We start from the raw sequence: 17,290 nt of genomic DNA on the forward strand, positions 1-17,290 counted from the left end.
GGCTCCAACTAGCACCTAGATACTACTGAACCATTTCAGTCTTGGTGGAAACATTAGTTCAAATTCAACATTTCAAATAATTAGCATAAGGCTGGTTTTTACCTCTACTTCTGCTATGACTTACTAAAAAACTGAGAGGTCAAGGTTAGTTTCATTCTTTCTTTCTTTTTTTTTGAGACAGGGTCTCACTGTCACCCAGGATGGAGTACAGTGGCACAATTTCCTCTCACTGCAACTCTGCCTTCTGGGCTCAAAGCGGTCCTCCCACCTCAGCCTCCCAAGTAGCTAAGACTACAGGCACATGCCACCACTCCCAGCTAATTTTTGTCTTTTTTGCAGAGACAGGGTTTCACCATATTGCCCAGGCTTATTTCAAACTCCTGGATTCAAGTGATCCAACTGCTTCAGCCTCCCAGCGTGGTAGGATTACAGGCATGAGAAATGATGCCACACCCTGGCTTCATTCTATTTGATGAACAAGTTCTGGGGATCTAATGTACAACATGGGGGGTGATGAATGTGTTACTTAATTTGATTGTTGTAATCATTACACAACATGTATATCAAATCATGATATTGTATCCTTTGAATATATTTCCTTTTTGTCAATTACATTTTTAAATAAAAATTTTTAAATAAACATTTTTAAAGTTTTTTAATAAAATTTTTTAAATAAAAATTTTTAAAGTTTTTTTAAAATTTCACTGCATTCAATATTCACAGAACCTCCCATAGACAAATATCAAACTATCAGACAAGCTTTTACACTATTTATATTTCTACAGTATTGACTTCCAGCAGTAATTAAAAACATAGTTTCAGAATGTTGGGAAATAACCTGAAGGGTTATACCTGTTTAAGGGTTGGATGAAGCCAGATCCACAGCTGCCTGCTCTCAGAAGTGTCACCAGGGGTCCTCTGGGACTTCCAGATAAATGTCACAGGCCCGAGCGTTTCTCTGGGATATTTATTTGCCCGATAAAGCACAAGGCTCCCTTGTCGTTTTCCAGACAAGCAATGAACTGCTGCAAACGTCAGCCCTGATCAGCATCAACAAAAGCAAAATTCCATGATTCCAGGTACTGAGACTGCAGTCCTATTTCCTGATAGCCACACTGTCATTTACTGGCTGCCTCCATTAAAGGTGAAATTTTGGTTTTGAGGATTGTTCAGATCAAAGCCTGGCACACAATAAGTTCTCAATAAATATGTGTTAAATGAATAATGAGAGCTTCAAGTTTCTTTCTGTCAAGTTCACTGCACCAGAAAAATGACTCTATTACTTTACACTAGACAATGTTAGAAGTGATTGAAAAGCCACCCCAACTGTTCTTAAATTAACATTTCCATTGGGAATGATTAGTGTCTCATACATTTTTCTATATGTTTGAATTCCAAAATGTTTACAGTAGATACTTCTTTATGAAATGAATAAATATACAAAGACTAAAATAGAACTCAGCTTTAAAACAAGTTTACCTGTGTCTATGCTACACATTCCAGAAAGTGCCTTTAGTATTTCTTCCTCTTTGCCCTTCAGCTCCAAACAACAGTAGTAGGATAAATCCTGCACAAAAGGGGAAACACAATTAAGTACTTAGGACTTTACACAGGTGAAACTGCTAAGCCAAAAGCCACATCACAAAACCTTTAAAGGCCTGAGACACAAAACAAATGGCTAAAGCTACATTCTCATAAGTCAAAATCTAAACCTTTTTAGGGAAAAAAAAATCTAAACCTGTCCATTCCTATTACCTTAGCAAATATTTTTAAACCAATCTGAACCAAAATAAAAATGAATCTCCATTTAAAATGTAAGTTACTTACTTTTTAGAGTATGTTTTATCCCATATTCATAGACAGGTTCTATGGAGGATATATAACTGCTGCTTCTAAGTAAAGAAACATTCACCCCCGAAATCTACCTAAGGTAAGAAACTAGAGTAAAATAAGCAAAACAGTAATGAATTCTGCAAAATTATGCTCAGGTTGTTCAATCTGGCTAGCTAATTCAGGACCTCAAAATTACTTAACACTAAGCCTAGATACACAGTATTACAATTAATCCATCCCGTATTACTTAACTCTAAGCCTAGAGACACAATATTACAATTAATCCATCCTGTATTTCTTTCATGCTGTCCTGACCATGATATGCAAATTTAAGCACAGAAAGTAAAAGTAATAACATACAATTTTAAGTAAGATGAAGAGAGATCAGACTAAGCTAATGAAATGAATGTTAAAAGTCTGAATAGTTATAGTATCCATAATAATAGTTATAGTAGTCAGTTTTGTTTTGTTTTTGAGACAGGGTCTCACTCTGTTGCCAATGTACTCCAATGCTGGAGTACAGTGGCACAATCACAGCTCACTGCAGCCTCAACTTCCTGGGCTCAAGCAATCCTCCTGCCTCAGCCTCCCAAGTAGCTGGAAATACAGGCACGAGCCACCACACCCAGGTTTTTTGTTGTTCGTTTTTTTTTTGTAGAGGTAGAGACAGAGTCTCAGTATGTTGCTCAGACTGGTCATGAACCCCAGGGCTCAAGCAATCCTCTTGCATCAGCCTGCCAAAGTGCTGTGAGTATAAGTATGAGCTACCATGCCTGGTCTGTAATAGTTAACAGTCACTGAGGGGTTACTGAGTGTCAGCAGTGAGTTAATTCCTTACATGAGCTATCATTTAGTCTTCCTGACAACCAGATGTACCAAGTATGGTTATCTTATCTGATAGACAAGGACACTGTGACACAGAGACTGTTACTTGAACAAAGACACGGAGTCATTAAGTGGAGAAGCCAGAATTCTAATCAGGCTCGGTGACCCGTCAAACCAAGCCCTCTGCTATAGCACCTTCAAGCAATTTCAGTACATTCAGCAGCTAGAACTAAAAGGCAAATTATAGCTATGATTCTGACAACACATATTAATTGATATGATCATTCACACAAAGAAATCTTCCCATACAGCGACCAGCTCTCAGCTCTCAGCGGCCACAGGAACCTCACCCAAATGTGTACAAAGTGAGAGCAGAGATTAATGGTTATGAATGTGGAACCCTGGAGTTAGGCAACTGGGGTCAAATCTCAACCTCAATACTCATTGGCCATACGGTCACGGGTTAATTACCGAACCTCTCTGTATCTCAGTTTCCCCATCTATAAAATGAAAATAATGGTAACTTCTTACCTCATACCACTGTGAGGATTAAACGAGTAGACATGCAAAGCATTTAAAACAGAATAGGGCATATGTTAAGCACTCACTGATATTGGTTAGTATTAGCTATGATTTTCTTACTTAGGGCTGATCAAATTTCAAAGAAAATATCTGATAATTTCAGCAAAAATTCTGCCCAAAATGAAAACTAACTCACTAGCAGTGGACAGTGGAAAAAGTGCAGTCCAGGGGAATCAGCTGCCCAAGTGCTACGAAGGCCACCAACAAGCTGTGTGACCCTGGGGAAGTCACTTCATCTCTCTAGAATCAATGAGAATGAGGAATTCAACTATAATCTATGATTTCGGCTGCTGAGTTCTCAAATCAAAGACTCCTAAAAGGTCCTCTTATTCACTTCACATTCATTAGAATGACTTTGATCGAATAAGTAAGTAAATAAATAAGTAACAAGTACTGATAAGGATGTGGAGACACTGGAACCCTTGTGTATTGCTGGTGGGAATGTAAAGTGATATGGTTGCTATGGAAAATGGTAAGGCCATACCTCAAATAATTGAACACAGAATTACCATATAATCCAGCAATTACACTTCTGGGGACATATTCAAAAGGACTAAAAGCAGGGATTGTAATGATATTTGTATGCCCATGTTCACAGCAGCATTATTTACAATAGCCAAAAGGTGGAAGCAAGCCAAGTGCCCACTGACAGATAACTGGACAATCAAGATATGGTATACACCAATTCTGACACATGCTATAGCACGGATGAATCTGAAGACATTATGCTAGATCAAATTAATAGACAGACAGTAGAATGGTGGCTGCCAGGTGCTGAAGGAATGGGGAGTTAGCCGTTAATGAGTCCAGGGTTTCAGTGTGGAAGGATAAAAAATTTCTGGAGATGCATGGTGTTACTGATTACACAACATAAATGTACTTAATGCCACAGAACTGTACATTTAAAATGGTTCAATGGTTTTGTTATGGATACTTTGCCAGAATTTTTTTAAAAATATTACTGTATTGATTATTCTACTACATTACTCTCAAGGGGTATCAAAGGACACCAATAATAACGGTTTTCAAAATTTGGCCATTGAAAGATAGGCTCTTCTGCAAAGAACAAATTTCTAAATATGTATTAGAAGAAATAGAAAGCAACTGAATTAGCTATTAAGAGGAGGGAGCAATCAGTACTACTAAGAGGCTCTAAAATAATCTGTCCTCTCAAAGAGTTTAAAATTTAAAACATCCTGCCCAGCATCCCACTGACCCATAAACACCTAGACCAGCATTCTGAATCCTGCTCAGGGTACACAGTAGATTCTCAAATACCTGTTTTTGATGAAGGACTGCTAGATTAATCTATGCAGAATAAAGCTTGACATGATCAACGAGACCTGCACGATCTGGTTCCTCCTCATTTCTCCAGCCTAACCTCGCCCTGACGTTGCCTTGCTCTGCTTCTCTTCATCTCTGTCACACAGAACTGATTCCAGTTCTTTACTCTCACCCGGCTTCCTTCTGCCTTCCCCCTCTCCCATCTTATCCCTGAGAGCTCAACTCAAGCGGCACTTGTCGGGGATGCCTTCCAGTCAGGTTAGAAATGCTCATTGTACTGTATGCTTTTCCCTTCAATCACCTGTCTGGTAAAATGTTTGATTAATGTCAGTCCCCCCCTAACTTTAGGCTGCCTGATCTCCAGCGTCTGGCAAAGGGCTTGGGCCTCATGCTCAGGAATCATTTATAAAATGAATAACCACATAAACGGGGCTTGACAAACCACAAACTATTCCAAAGGTCTCTATGGGAAAGGATCAAACAAAAATAACAAGAAAGCCCACTGGAAAAGCACACCTGCAGGAGGCACCGGTTGGTCATGGCTCGATAGCAGGCTCTGTGGCTCTTGACCGTCGGCCTCTCCCCAAGGCAGTAGCCCCACTTCTTGACCATGTGAAACCGCTTGGCGTGCCAGATGTGAGTTTCTAACCAAATGTTCTTCTTTTGTCTACGGTTAAATTCTAGCGTCCGGTTCATGTGACATCTTCGAGCTTTATGGCATTTATTTTTTGAATGTTCTTTTTTCTGATGTACGGCTTTCTCCGCCTATAGGTTCAATAAGACAGACATATCCCAGTTTGTAAGAATCTCACAACGGAGTTAATGGCTAGGAATTCAAACAAATAACTTCAGTCCAAGTAGAATATTTTACAGATCCCATTAGTTTGCTTAAATATTTAACTTGGTTTCTCCAATGTAAGTAGAGAAGGAAGACAATGGAAAGAGTGAATATTTTAGAGCTAGGCAGACTAGGAAGGAGGCACAGTTCTATTACTCACTAACTGGGCAAGTTTCATGGAATATGAAAACCAGAATACTTATAAAATGTTCAACACAGCCACGTGTGGTAGCTCATGCCTGTAATACCAGCACTTTGGGAGGCCGAGGTAAGTGGATCATGAGGTCAGGAGTTCGAGACCAGCCTGGCCAACATGGTGAAAATCCATCTCTACTAAGATACAAAAAAATCAGCCAGCCGTGGTAGCGTGCACCTGTAATCCCAGTTACTTGGGAGGCTGAGGCAGGAGAATTGCTTGAACCTGGGAGGCAGAGGTTGTAGTGAGCCAAGATCATGCCACTGTACTCCAGCCTGGGTGACAGGACAAGACTCTGTCCCAAAAAAAAAAAATGTTCAACACAGTAACACAGCTTAATATGTCTATTAATATTAAAAAGCAAGAAAGAAGAAATCAAATGCTAGCCTCTTGTCATTTTAACCTGTAGAACTGTAACTGAAACCAAAAACTTAAGACCAAAATTAATACAAGTGAGGAAAACCCACATATTTCATTTCAGTTAGGTTACAGACACATGCTAAATGTTATCACTGGGAAACAGACATTACATTAAATCTAGAAAGTATAAAATTCCTTGTTAGTTTTCACTCTTGAACTCAAACGCCACTACTAGCATAGCAATGGTAAACAGAAGGTTGCTCAATAAATGGGTTTTAAACCAAGTGGTAAAGTCATGGGATTAATCTTAGAATGTTCAAGTCTAGAATTCTGGTGAAGCCAAAACAAATTAGACTTGTACAAAAATTAAAACCCAGTTCAAGTTTTCAACTTTGAAAAAGTCAAAAGGCAAATGCTAAGCATTGATGCTGCTTTTTTTAACCTTCCTACCCAAAGCTGGCCACACCCCAAAAACAGACCCAAAACCACTTGGTAAGAGGTCAGAGGATTCTTTTTTTAAGTATCTAGGCAAGGAAAATCAACTATTCAACACTCTTAAAAGAGAGGAGTATCAAATGCTATATTTCAAAGCACCTATAATGATCAATTGCCTGCTAATTTGGCTTGGAGGGAAGAAGTTTGGATAATTATTAAATCAAATATATGCAAAAACCATGAGTGTTTTGTTTTCTGGGTTTTTTTTTTTTTTTTCAGACAAGGTATCACTGTCGCCCAGCCTGGAGCACAGCAGTACAATCACAGCTCATTGCAGCCTCAACCTCCCGCAACTCAGGGGATCCTTCTGTCTCAGCCTTTTGAGAAGCTGGGACAACAGACACACATGCACCACCAAACCCAGCTAATTTTAGGATTTTTTTTATAGAGACGAGATTTCATCATGTCGCCCAGGCTGGTCTTTAACTCCTGGGCTCAGGCAATCTGCCCACCTCAGCCTTCCAAAGTGCTGGGATTACAGGCATGAGCCACCACGCCCAGCCTTGGTTTTTATTTTTAATAAATTCTATTAAGTTAATACTTCTCAATTTCTTCTAGGAGCTACTAACCTAAGCATTTACACTAACTAGAACTCCTACCTCTTTCTGGGCAATCTCCTGTAACCGTCTGGGAAGGCGTTTGACATTGTGGCTCATGGCTCTTCGTCGCATGTGCCGTGGCAGAGTCTGGAAAACCAGTGAATTCGAAGACTTCTGGGTCACAGCTTTTAACATAGCACGGATTTCAGCAGCTCGTGCTTGAGCAAAAGTAGAAGCTGTTGAAGGAAATGACAATGTCATTAAACACAAACCTTGAATTAACATTGGAGAATAAACGGGGTTCTGGGGAAACTTAAGTGAATTCCTCCACCAAGAAGGCATAAAGAGAGACCAGAAAGCACAGCTAAGGTATTTACAAGGAATATAGGGTTTAACGTGGATGGGGATCATAGGGTGAAGAACAGGAGAAGAGGATGGAAAGGGCCTGGAGACAGGCCCTTTAAATAAAAGTTTGGTTGCCATTAGGGCGTTCTCAATTTTCCATCTTTGGAGAATGCCATGCCTAGTGTGGATGGCATATTTAAAATAGGAGGAGCATGGGGGTTGAGACAAAGTGGAACAGTTCATTAAAACTTGTAAGAAGACAAGTAAGAGACAGGAAGAGAAACTGAAGAAGGGAGAGCCACCAAGTCCAAGGAAGCTCTGGCTCGAGTCTAGGCTAGAGGTGAAGAAGGGTCTGAAGCGGGAGGAGAGAGGAGGCAGAGGAGGTAGAGCCAGGACCACGAGGAGGGCAGTTATCTGCTGCATTAGACATGAAGAGCTCAAAATACAAGCAGACTGCACTTCTTTATGAGTACCCACCAGTTATATACTTGGGGATCTCCTGAGATGTACCCTCGGGACCTGCTTTCCATCCTCCCTTTTTTCTAAACATCACTTTGGAGGAAGACTGCTCACTCACATCAGGGTCAGGCAGAGAATGGGGGTTGACTCTGGTTTGCCACTGTCGTGAAGTTCCAGGATGAGGCTCTAGTATATTTTCAAAAAGAAACATGTCACCTTTATCAGAGATAAAAATGATCGTGGAGAACTAATATTTGTTGGTGGCAATATTGACCTTGTTTTTAATCCTACAATCACCGTATAGGGTGGCTATTACTATTTATTTTTAAAGAGGAATCTCACATAGGAAGGTGAATTAACTTGTCCAAAATCACAAAGCTAGTAGATAGCACACAAGGTAATCATGTCAGGATGACATATAAAGGACCTTGGATATAACAGATACAGGTGAAATTTTCTCCTATAAACAGTGCAACATGAATTTCAAATCTAATCTCCCTGCTAAGGTCTGAAGGCTTAGGTCCCGCAAAATTCAAATGTTGAAATCCTAAACCCCAAAGTGATAGTATTAGGAGGTGGGGTCTTTAGGGGGTGATTAGGTCACAAGGGTGGGGCCCTCATGAATGAGATTAGTTTCCTTATAAAGGAGTACTCAGAGACCCTCACTCCTTCCACCATGTGAGAATCCAGTAAAAAGGTGCTGTATATGAACCAGAAGGCTGGCTTCTTGATGTTGGACTTTTCAGTCCTCAGAAATGTGAGAAATACATTTATTATTTATAAGCTACCCAGTAAGGTACAGGATGAATATCCCTCATCTGAAATAATTGGGACCAGAAGTGTTTCAAATTCCAATTTTTTTTTAGATTTTGGAATATTTGTATATGTATAAAATGAGAACTTGGGGATGGAACCCAAGTCTAAAGACAAAATTCAGTTACATTTCTTTCACCTTAAACATATAGCCTGAAGGTAATTTTATACAGTATTTTTAATAATTCTGTGCATGAAATTTTTTGCACATCGTGTACTTGAACCATCAGAAAGCAAAGGTGTCATGGTGTCACGATCTCAGCCACCCTTGAGGACAATCTATGATTGGCTGGCATCAGCGTCCTTCCTGATTCTGAATCTATATGCTACTGATAATCACTTTCTTACACTTATTCACATGTAAGTATTTAACAGTAAAAATTGCATGCCATTTTATCTGTCTTCACGGGTGTGTTTAGGTGGTGAAATCTGGGAGTGCTTGGAAAAAAGATACATCACAGCTGAAGGGGGCTGGGAACATCTTTCTTCCTGTGGGAATGCTGAATAAACTGTGTGTTATGTGCCTTCATTTTGACTGTGACCCCATCACATGAGATCAGATGTGGAATTTTCCACCTGTGATGTCAGGTCAGCACTCAAAAAGTATTGGATTTTGGAGCATTTCAGACTTCAGATTTTTGGATTAGGAATGCTCAAGCTGTATTTTGTTACAGCAGCCCAAACAACACCCCCTTAATACTCTAATCCACATGATTACGTATAGTCAGTCAGTCTTTTATCCTAATGCTCTGCCACAGTCAAATTGAGAGCACGATACTAAAGAAAGAATTAAAAGCAAAGTTCTAGGATGGGCGTGGTGGCTCACACCTCTAATCCCAGCACTTTGAGAGGCCAAGGTGGGTAGATCACTTGAGTTCAGGAGTTTGAGACCAACTGGGGCAATGTGGCAAAACCCTGTCTCTTCCAAAAAAAAAATTTCCTGGGCACACACTTGTAGTCCCAGCTACTCAGGAAGCTAAGGTAGAGGGAATCATCTGAGCCCAGAGGGTCATGGTTGCAGTGAGCCATGATTGTGCCACTGTACTCCAGTGTAAGTGACAGAGTGAGACCCTGTTTCAAAAATATATATATATAATTAAGAAAGCTAAATTTCCAGCTGGGCGTGGTGGTTCACACCTATAATCCCAGTACTTTGGAAGGCTGAGGCAGGTGGATTACTTGAGCTCAGGAGTTCAAGATCAGCCTAGGCAACATGGTGAAACCTCATCTCTACTAAAATACAAAAATTAGTCATGCATGGCAGCGTGTACCAGAATTGCTTGAACCCAGGAGGCAGAGGTTGCAGTGAGCCAAGATCATGCCACTGCACTCCAGCCTGGGCAACAAAGCAAGACTCCATTCTCCATAAAAAGAAACAAAAATGCAAAATTTCCAGACAAGTGTCTGGGCATTATGACTATAAGACAACATAAAATATCGGTCTGTGGCCAGGTGCGGTGGCTAATGCCTGTAATCCCAACACTTTGGGAGGCTGAGTCAGGTGGATCACTTGAGGTTAGGAGTTAGAGACCAGCCTGGCCAACAGGGTAAAACCCCATCTCTACTAAAAATACAAATATTAGCCAAGAGTGGTGGCGCATGCCTGTAGTTGCAGCTACTCGGGAGGCTGAGGCAGGAGAAACACTTGAACCCAGGAGGTAGAGGTTGCAGTGAGCCAAGATCGCATCATTGTACTTTAACCCGGGTAACAGAGCAAGACTCTGTGTCAAAAAAAGAAAAACAACTATATGTAAACTAAGGGATTAGTAGAGAATTTTATAGTGTTCCTGCTTATTTCAATTGTGTTATTAATTATTAAGCCACTGTAATCTTAGAACATTGTGAGGTTTAAATGAGATAAAATGTGTGAAAGGCTTATCACATGGCATGGTAGGCATCAACTGTAGGATCTAAATTTAGATCTTATGAATTTGACTCTAAAATTTTCTTCATCAGACCTGATCCACAGCTTTTTAAAGCATTCCAAACAAGTTCTTGGCCTTGCTTTGCTGTCTTCCCAAATTGGCACTTTCTACCGCTGTCTGAATGAACAATTGTGATCTTCCTATCACTTCATAAGGATCTAAAGTCAGCATACCAGTGAAATACAGATATGATGGCTATACTACATTTCTCTTCGGAAATACAGAAGTGTAATAATAATTGATGTTAAGGTAGAAATAAAATAGATCAGCTCTAAAATATGCATAGCCAATTTTCATTATTTATAGTACTTATGTTACATATGGTCACTGAATTATGACAATGAATTAATGAATACTGAACCATTTATTGGGGGTACATATATATCTCCATCTCCCATAGATCATAATCTTTTTTTATTCTTTTATGGGGATGCATATATGTCTCCATCTGTCATAGATTATAATCTTTTTTTATTCTTTTCTTTTTTTGAGACAGAGTCCCACTCTGATGCCCAGGCTGGAGTGCAGTGGCACAATCTTGGCTCACTGCAACATGCACCTCCCAGGTTCAAGCAATTCTCCTGCCTTAGCCTCCCAAGTGGCTGGGACAACAGGCACGCGCCACCATGCCTGGCTAATTTTTGTATTTTTAGTAGAGACGGAGTTTCGCCATGTTGGCCAAGCTGGTCGCGAACTCCTGACCTCAGGTGATCTGCCCGTCTCAGCCTCCCAGAGTGCTGGGATTACAGGTGAGAGCCACCGCACCTGGCCATATTATAATCTTAAGTCCTTTAAAACAACTCATCCTGGTAGAGTCTATTTCCTTTATTTTATAAAAGAAAAAATGAAATCTAGAAATGCTAAGTGACTTGCATGACGCCGCCCCAAGACTGACAGTCAAACCCCAGTAAAGCTGGAGCTTCTTGCACTGTACTGCCCTGCCCCTGAACTGCCTCCATCCTTTGGCCATTTCTGGATGAAGGCTGGGAAGCTCAGCTGGGAACGTAAACATGGGGCAACTCAAACTTTTCCTGCTTTATGTATGTCCACGAATGACAGCCAAAGCTCCACAGGTACTGATTTTGGGATTACAAATAAGCTTTGGCAAATAGGCAAACTTGCAAGCAGAAAATTCAAAAATAATGAGGGTCTACTCTAACTGTTTATAATTCAGTTCATTTACTATTTAGATAATGACTATCAAAAGAGTTGACAAAAGCAATTTGGTCAAAATGGGAGTGGAGAGAGCATCATGTGTCTCTTACCTTGTTTTTGAGCTTGGAAAGGTTTTCCACCTCCATTGTGGTGCTTTACGCCTCTGTCAGCCACAAAGCCAGAGGACAGAGTCACATTGGTGGGCTGGTTTCTCATTTTCTTAGCATGTTTTCTTTCTTTTGCATTAGACATTTCTAGAAAGGAAGTAATACATTTAATACAGGGAAAGGAAACTTCCACTTGAAAATAAAAATAAACTGAATGAATAAATATTCATGTGATTCAAAATAAGTCTACTGATGGAACGACCCTATTAGTACATTCCAGTTTGCACTGCCAAATCGTATACAACTGTTGATACCACATAAAGTCTGTTAGAAGAATGAAAAATGAGATAAGATTGATATGGGTGATAAAAAATTTTTTTAATTAGTTCAAACACTTTATCTTGATTCTTGGGTGAAATAAGAGCCACTAGAATCAATGAAATATAGAACACCCTATTCCAAAAGGATAAACTCTATTAAAAACAACGCAAATTACGACGTTTTCATTTCTATTACTCAGATGAGGCCAGCTATATATTTAACTTATAATATTAATAGATGATTTCTTTCTATTTGAAGCAATATAAAGACAAAAACATAGTGGGAGCCCGACTGATTTACCACTCAGTAGTTCCCAGCTTTCAAACTCAACATCCCCTATTTTTACTGATTCAGTTTGAAGCAGCTGTTTTCTATTTTGAAATAAAATGAATGTTATAACCTATTAGACACATATCAAGACATACATTACAATAAATGCCCTAACTGTAACATAAAGGAGAACCAAGAAGTAATTTTAATTAAATAATATGTAACTATTTTGCCACAACTATACTAGATTATAGTATGAAATAGATTTTGAACCTAGGGGATAATGACATCCCCATAGGCATTAGCACAGGCATTGGCACAATCCATTAAGCTGGATAAGGGTCCTGGAAGCCCTCCAACCCCGATGTAACAGTCATTAACTCTTGCTGCTGACTGTAGGAAATCTGAAGAGCCCTATACATGGAAACACTAGGAGGCAGGGAACTCAGAGCAGCTGATATTTACCAAGCTGTTCTCAAAGCAGTTCAATATTTTAATACCAGTCTATACTTCTACCCACACACAGAATTACCATGAATTCAACAGCCACAAAGGCAAAGCAGCACAGGTGTGTTGTACCAGTGCCTCACAGAGAAGGTAACAATGCCACTGATGATGTAATTTTCCAAATTGGTAAACACTCCTTAGGAAAGTAGCCCCCTCAACCAAAGGACAAACTTGATTTATTGCATTCCTGGAAAATTCAGTGCATATTAAAACTGTGTAACGGGCCGGGCACAGTGGCTCACGCCTGTAATCCCAGCAATTTGGGAGGCTGAAGTGAGCGCACTTGAGGTCAGAAGTTCAAGACCAGCCTGGCCACCACGGCGAAACCCCATCTCTACTAAAAATACAAAAATTAATTGGGTGCAGTGGCGCACACCTGTAGTCCCAGCTACTCGGAAGGCTAAGACAGGAGAATCGCTTGATCCCAGGAGGTGGATGTTGCAGTGAGGCGAGATTGCGCCACTGCAGTCCAGCCTCAGCAACAGAGCGAGTCTCTGACTCAAAAAACAAAAAAACAAAAAACCTGTGTAACCAATAATTTTATATAAATTAGGTACTGGACTACTGTGGGGCTTTTCTGCACACGGCAGGCTAACATCCCTGTTCCTGCCCAATAAATGCCAACAATGTTAGCCCAATTATTATTCCAACCAAAACACCTGCACAAACTTCCAAAACGCCAGCCACATCAGGATTTGCCCACTCCCACTGAGAGCCACTAAGTTAACTACCCGCCATTCACTTACTTCCTTTTCCAATGCAAAACCTCATACAAAATTAAGACTGGCATATAGTGTTTAAGGGCTTTCACTATGGAGTTTGAAAGATGTGGGTTCAAATTCCTTCTTTATACTTTTTAGTTATATAATCTTAGGAAAATTACTTTCTCTCTTTCAGCCTCAGCCTCTTCCTCTACAAGTTGCTGTGATAATTAAATAAACATTATATACAGGCCAGGTGCGATGGCTTATGCCTATAATCCCAGCACTATGGGAAGCCAAGGTGGGTGGGTCACTTGAGGCCAGGAGTTCAAGACTAGCCTGGCCAACATGGTGAAACCCCATCTCTACTAAAAAATACAAAAATGAGCCCGTCATGATGGCATGCACCTGTAATCCTAACTTCTTGGGAGGCTGAGGCATGAGAATCTCTTGAATCCAAGAAACGAAGGTTGCAGCAAGCCAAAATCACGCCACTGCACTCCAGCCTGGCGATAGAGTAAGACTGTTTTAAAATAAATAAACAAACAAACATATACACACTGTATACAGTTTTGGCTTTGTAAAGCACATATACACAACTCACTTAACATGGGGTTTTATGCTAACTAAATGCTCGGTGTATGGTAGCTATTATTCTTAAATAATAAATAACAGGGATTGATGCCATTTTACTGTCTCCCTCCACTAATTTCAGCTTCAAATGAAAGACAACTGTATCTACAAGCAAAAACATTTTTCAAATTAAAGAGTATGAAGGAAGTAAATGGAGTTCTGCAGAACTGGTTGGCTAGTGAAGCACATGATTGAGATCAGGTAGCATTAAAAGCCATTCAAAATGTTTTACAAAACAACTTAGTTAAACTACTATTAACTGCTTGAATCAGAACTCACCAGCAAGACTAGACAAGACTACCATAGGAACTCTAGCTCTGCTCAGGATTAGAATGCGCCAAGAAAAGGCTGGTGCTGGAGGATTAGGATAACCTTTGGAACATCCTTGAGCTTTGGGTCCAGACTAAAATATGAGCAAATCAAACTAGCAGTGGTCCTCTATCAGCAGAAGGGAATAAATATAAGATGCATCTTTATGAAGTCATAGAATTTAGTTTAAAAGTTTCCAGAGGCCCGGTGTAGGGGCTCACACCTATAATGCCTGCACTTTGGGAGGCCAAGGAGGATTGCTTGAGCTCAGGAGTTCAAAACCAACCTGGGCAACATAGTAAGACCTCATCTCTACAAAAAATAAGCTGGGCATGGTTATGCATTTGTGGTCTCACCTACTCAGGAGGCTGAAGTGGAACGATCACTTGAGACAGGGAGGTCAAGGCTGCAGTAAGTGAGCCTTGATGACTCTACTGCACTCCAGCCTAGGTGATCCAGAGCAAGACCCTGTCTCAAAAACAAAACAAAAAAAAGTTTCCAGAAGGAATCTTAACTTTTATCTTCACCTTCAAGTCAGTTTTGTCAATAATAAGCACTAAATATGTGCCACCTTTATAAAAATATTCTCCCCAAATCTTCAAATAAAATGGATATGTTTTCTGATACAGCTTAGTATCCTCTGATTGACCAGACACACCCTTTGGTATAATGGACTCCAGTTTCAGAACCTGGGAATTAACTAGATGATCTCTGTTTTCTTCCAGATCTAAAAAGCTGGTGATTCAGACTTAATATAAAATCTGCCTTAAGAATAAAGGTACCGGCCAGGTGCAGTGGCTCACGCCTATAATACCAGCACTTTGGGAGGCCGAGGCAGGCGGATCACGAGGTTAAGAGATCGAGACCATCCTTGCCAACAGGGTGAAACCCCATCTCTACTAAAAATACAAAAATTAGCTGGGCATGGTTGTGGGTGCCTGTAGTCGCAGCTACTCAGGAGGCTGAGGCAGGAGAATTGCTTGAACCCGGGATGTGGAGGGTACAGTGAGCCTAGATCGCGCCACTGCACTCCAGCCTGGAGCCTGGCGACAGAGTGAGACTCTGTCTAAAAAAGAAAAAAAAAGAATAAAGTACCTTGTTTCACAAGAAATATTTCACATAAGTTGAATCATTTGTAATGCTCCAGGGTAGCTTCTTATTTACAAACTTAAATGATGAATTATTTTGTAAATAAAAAGCATCTCTTAACTATTTAGTTTAATCAAATTTAACAAACTTTTGGGCACCTACTATGTGCCTAATAGTTTCAGGCTGTATATAATACCAAAGTAGAATAAGAATTTTATTATTGGGAGGCCGAGGCGGGTGGATCACGAGAGATCGAGACCATCCTGGTCAACATGGTGAAACCCCGTCTCCACTAAAAATACAAAAAAATTAGCTGGGCATGGTGGCGTGTGCCTGTAATCCCAGCTACTCAGGAGGCTGAGGCAGGAGAATTGCCTGAACCCAGGAGGCGGAGGTTGCGGTGAGCTGAGATTGCGCCATTGCACTCCAGCCTGGGTAACAAGAGCGAAACTCCGTCTCAAAAAAAAAAAAAAAGAATTTTATTATCTTAGGCAGCACTGAGAACTTGATGTGGCAGGCACTATTCTACATGACTTATTCATTTAATTCTCACAACTCTGTGGTCACTGGTATTATCCTCGTTTTATAAAGGAAATTAAAGCACAGAGATGCTATACCAGCCCAAGGCTACTAAGCTTGTGACGGTCAAACCAGGCAGTCTTACTCTATCCACTCGTCTTTTTTTCCCCCCACCTCTTCTCTCTCCAATCCACTATTCTTGAAACACACAACAATTAGAAAACAAGACCTCACATAATAAAACACTAAATTATACAGTACAACACAATAGGAAACAGGAGAAAGGAAAGAAAAAAAATATGGCCAGGTGTGATGGTTACAGCTATAATCCCTGCACTTTGGGAGGCTGAGGTGGGAGAATTGCTTGAGCTCAAGATTTGGAGACCAGCCTGGCCAACATGAAGAAATCCCATCTCCACAGAAAATACAAAAATTAGCCAAGTGTGGTGGCATGCTCCTGTAATCCCAGCTACCTGAGACACTCAAGCTGGAGGATCCCATAAGCCCAGGAGGTCAAGGTTGCTGTGAGCCAAGATCATGCCACTAAACTCCAGCCTGAGTGGCAGAGTGAGACCCTGTCTCAAAAAAAAAAAAGAAGATAAATTTAAAAAAAAAAAAAAAGGAAATGAAATGAAGAAAGAAGAAAAAGAAATCAATGTGAATTGGTAGGAAAAGTAAGAGAAAATAGGATTTCAATTAGCTGGAATTTGCAGATAAGGAAAAAAGAGTATTCAGAAATCTACTGTGTGAATACAGGAGTGAGGACTCTAGGCTCGCCTAGAGTAGATAGGGAAGAGTAGAGGGAAGAGAGAGTAGATAACAATGAAACTTGAATAGGCAAGGGGAGGCCAGACTGGAAGGTCTTTTATTCCAGGCCCCAAACCAGTGAAAAAGATCAGAGGGTTCCTGAGCTGGAACGAGTAAGGTCAAAACCTTAGCAGCTTGTAGGACAAAATGAGAGGGAATAAAGGAGATTTTCTTATATTATCTTTAGGAAGCAGAGAAGGCAGAGGTCTTTTTTTTTTTTTTTTTCTGTTGCATTCCTAGCACCTAGCAGAGTGCCTTACACACAATAGGGACCCATTATATATCTGTGAGTGCCCGCACAAATAAAGAAACGAAGCGTATTTATAATGCAAATACTAACAGGATAAGAAATATTTAGCCAAGTATCATCCCTTCTGA

General features: G+C 40.3%; 1 protein-coding gene across 5 annotated transcripts in view; it reads right to left on the reverse strand.

Annotated features, from left to right (window-relative positions):
- The window catches only part of POP1 (POP1 ribonuclease P/MRP subunit), a 42,944-nt gene that overhangs the window by 25,084 nt on the left and 570 nt on the right, over positions 1-17,290 (reverse strand). For 4 of the 5 annotated variants that reach the window (XM_008983427.5, XM_035276503.2, XM_078353482.1 and 1 more), the window contains exons 2-7: positions 11,760-11,903; positions 7,775-7,942; positions 7,013-7,188; positions 5,041-5,289; positions 1,480-1,567; positions 853-1,040 (exon numbers count right to left, since the gene is read on the reverse strand). In XM_008983427.5, coding sequence (XP_008981675.1) covers positions 853-1,040; positions 1,480-1,567; positions 5,041-5,289; positions 7,013-7,188; positions 7,775-7,942; positions 11,760-11,901 — 1,011 coding nt within the window. In that variant the 5' untranslated portion in view covers positions 11,902-11,903. Of the gene's footprint in view, positions 1-852; positions 1,041-1,479; positions 1,568-5,040; positions 5,290-7,012; positions 7,189-7,774; positions 7,943-11,759; positions 11,904-14,853; positions 14,943-17,290 lie in introns of those variants that run through there. The other variant, XM_054246388.2, reaches the window with a different exon arrangement.

Source organism: Callithrix jacchus, chromosome 16, assembly GCF_049354715.1.
Source record: "Callithrix jacchus isolate 240 chromosome 16, calJac240_pri, whole genome shotgun sequence".
Lineage (NCBI taxonomy): Eukaryota > Metazoa > Chordata > Mammalia > Primates > Cebidae > Callithrix > Callithrix jacchus.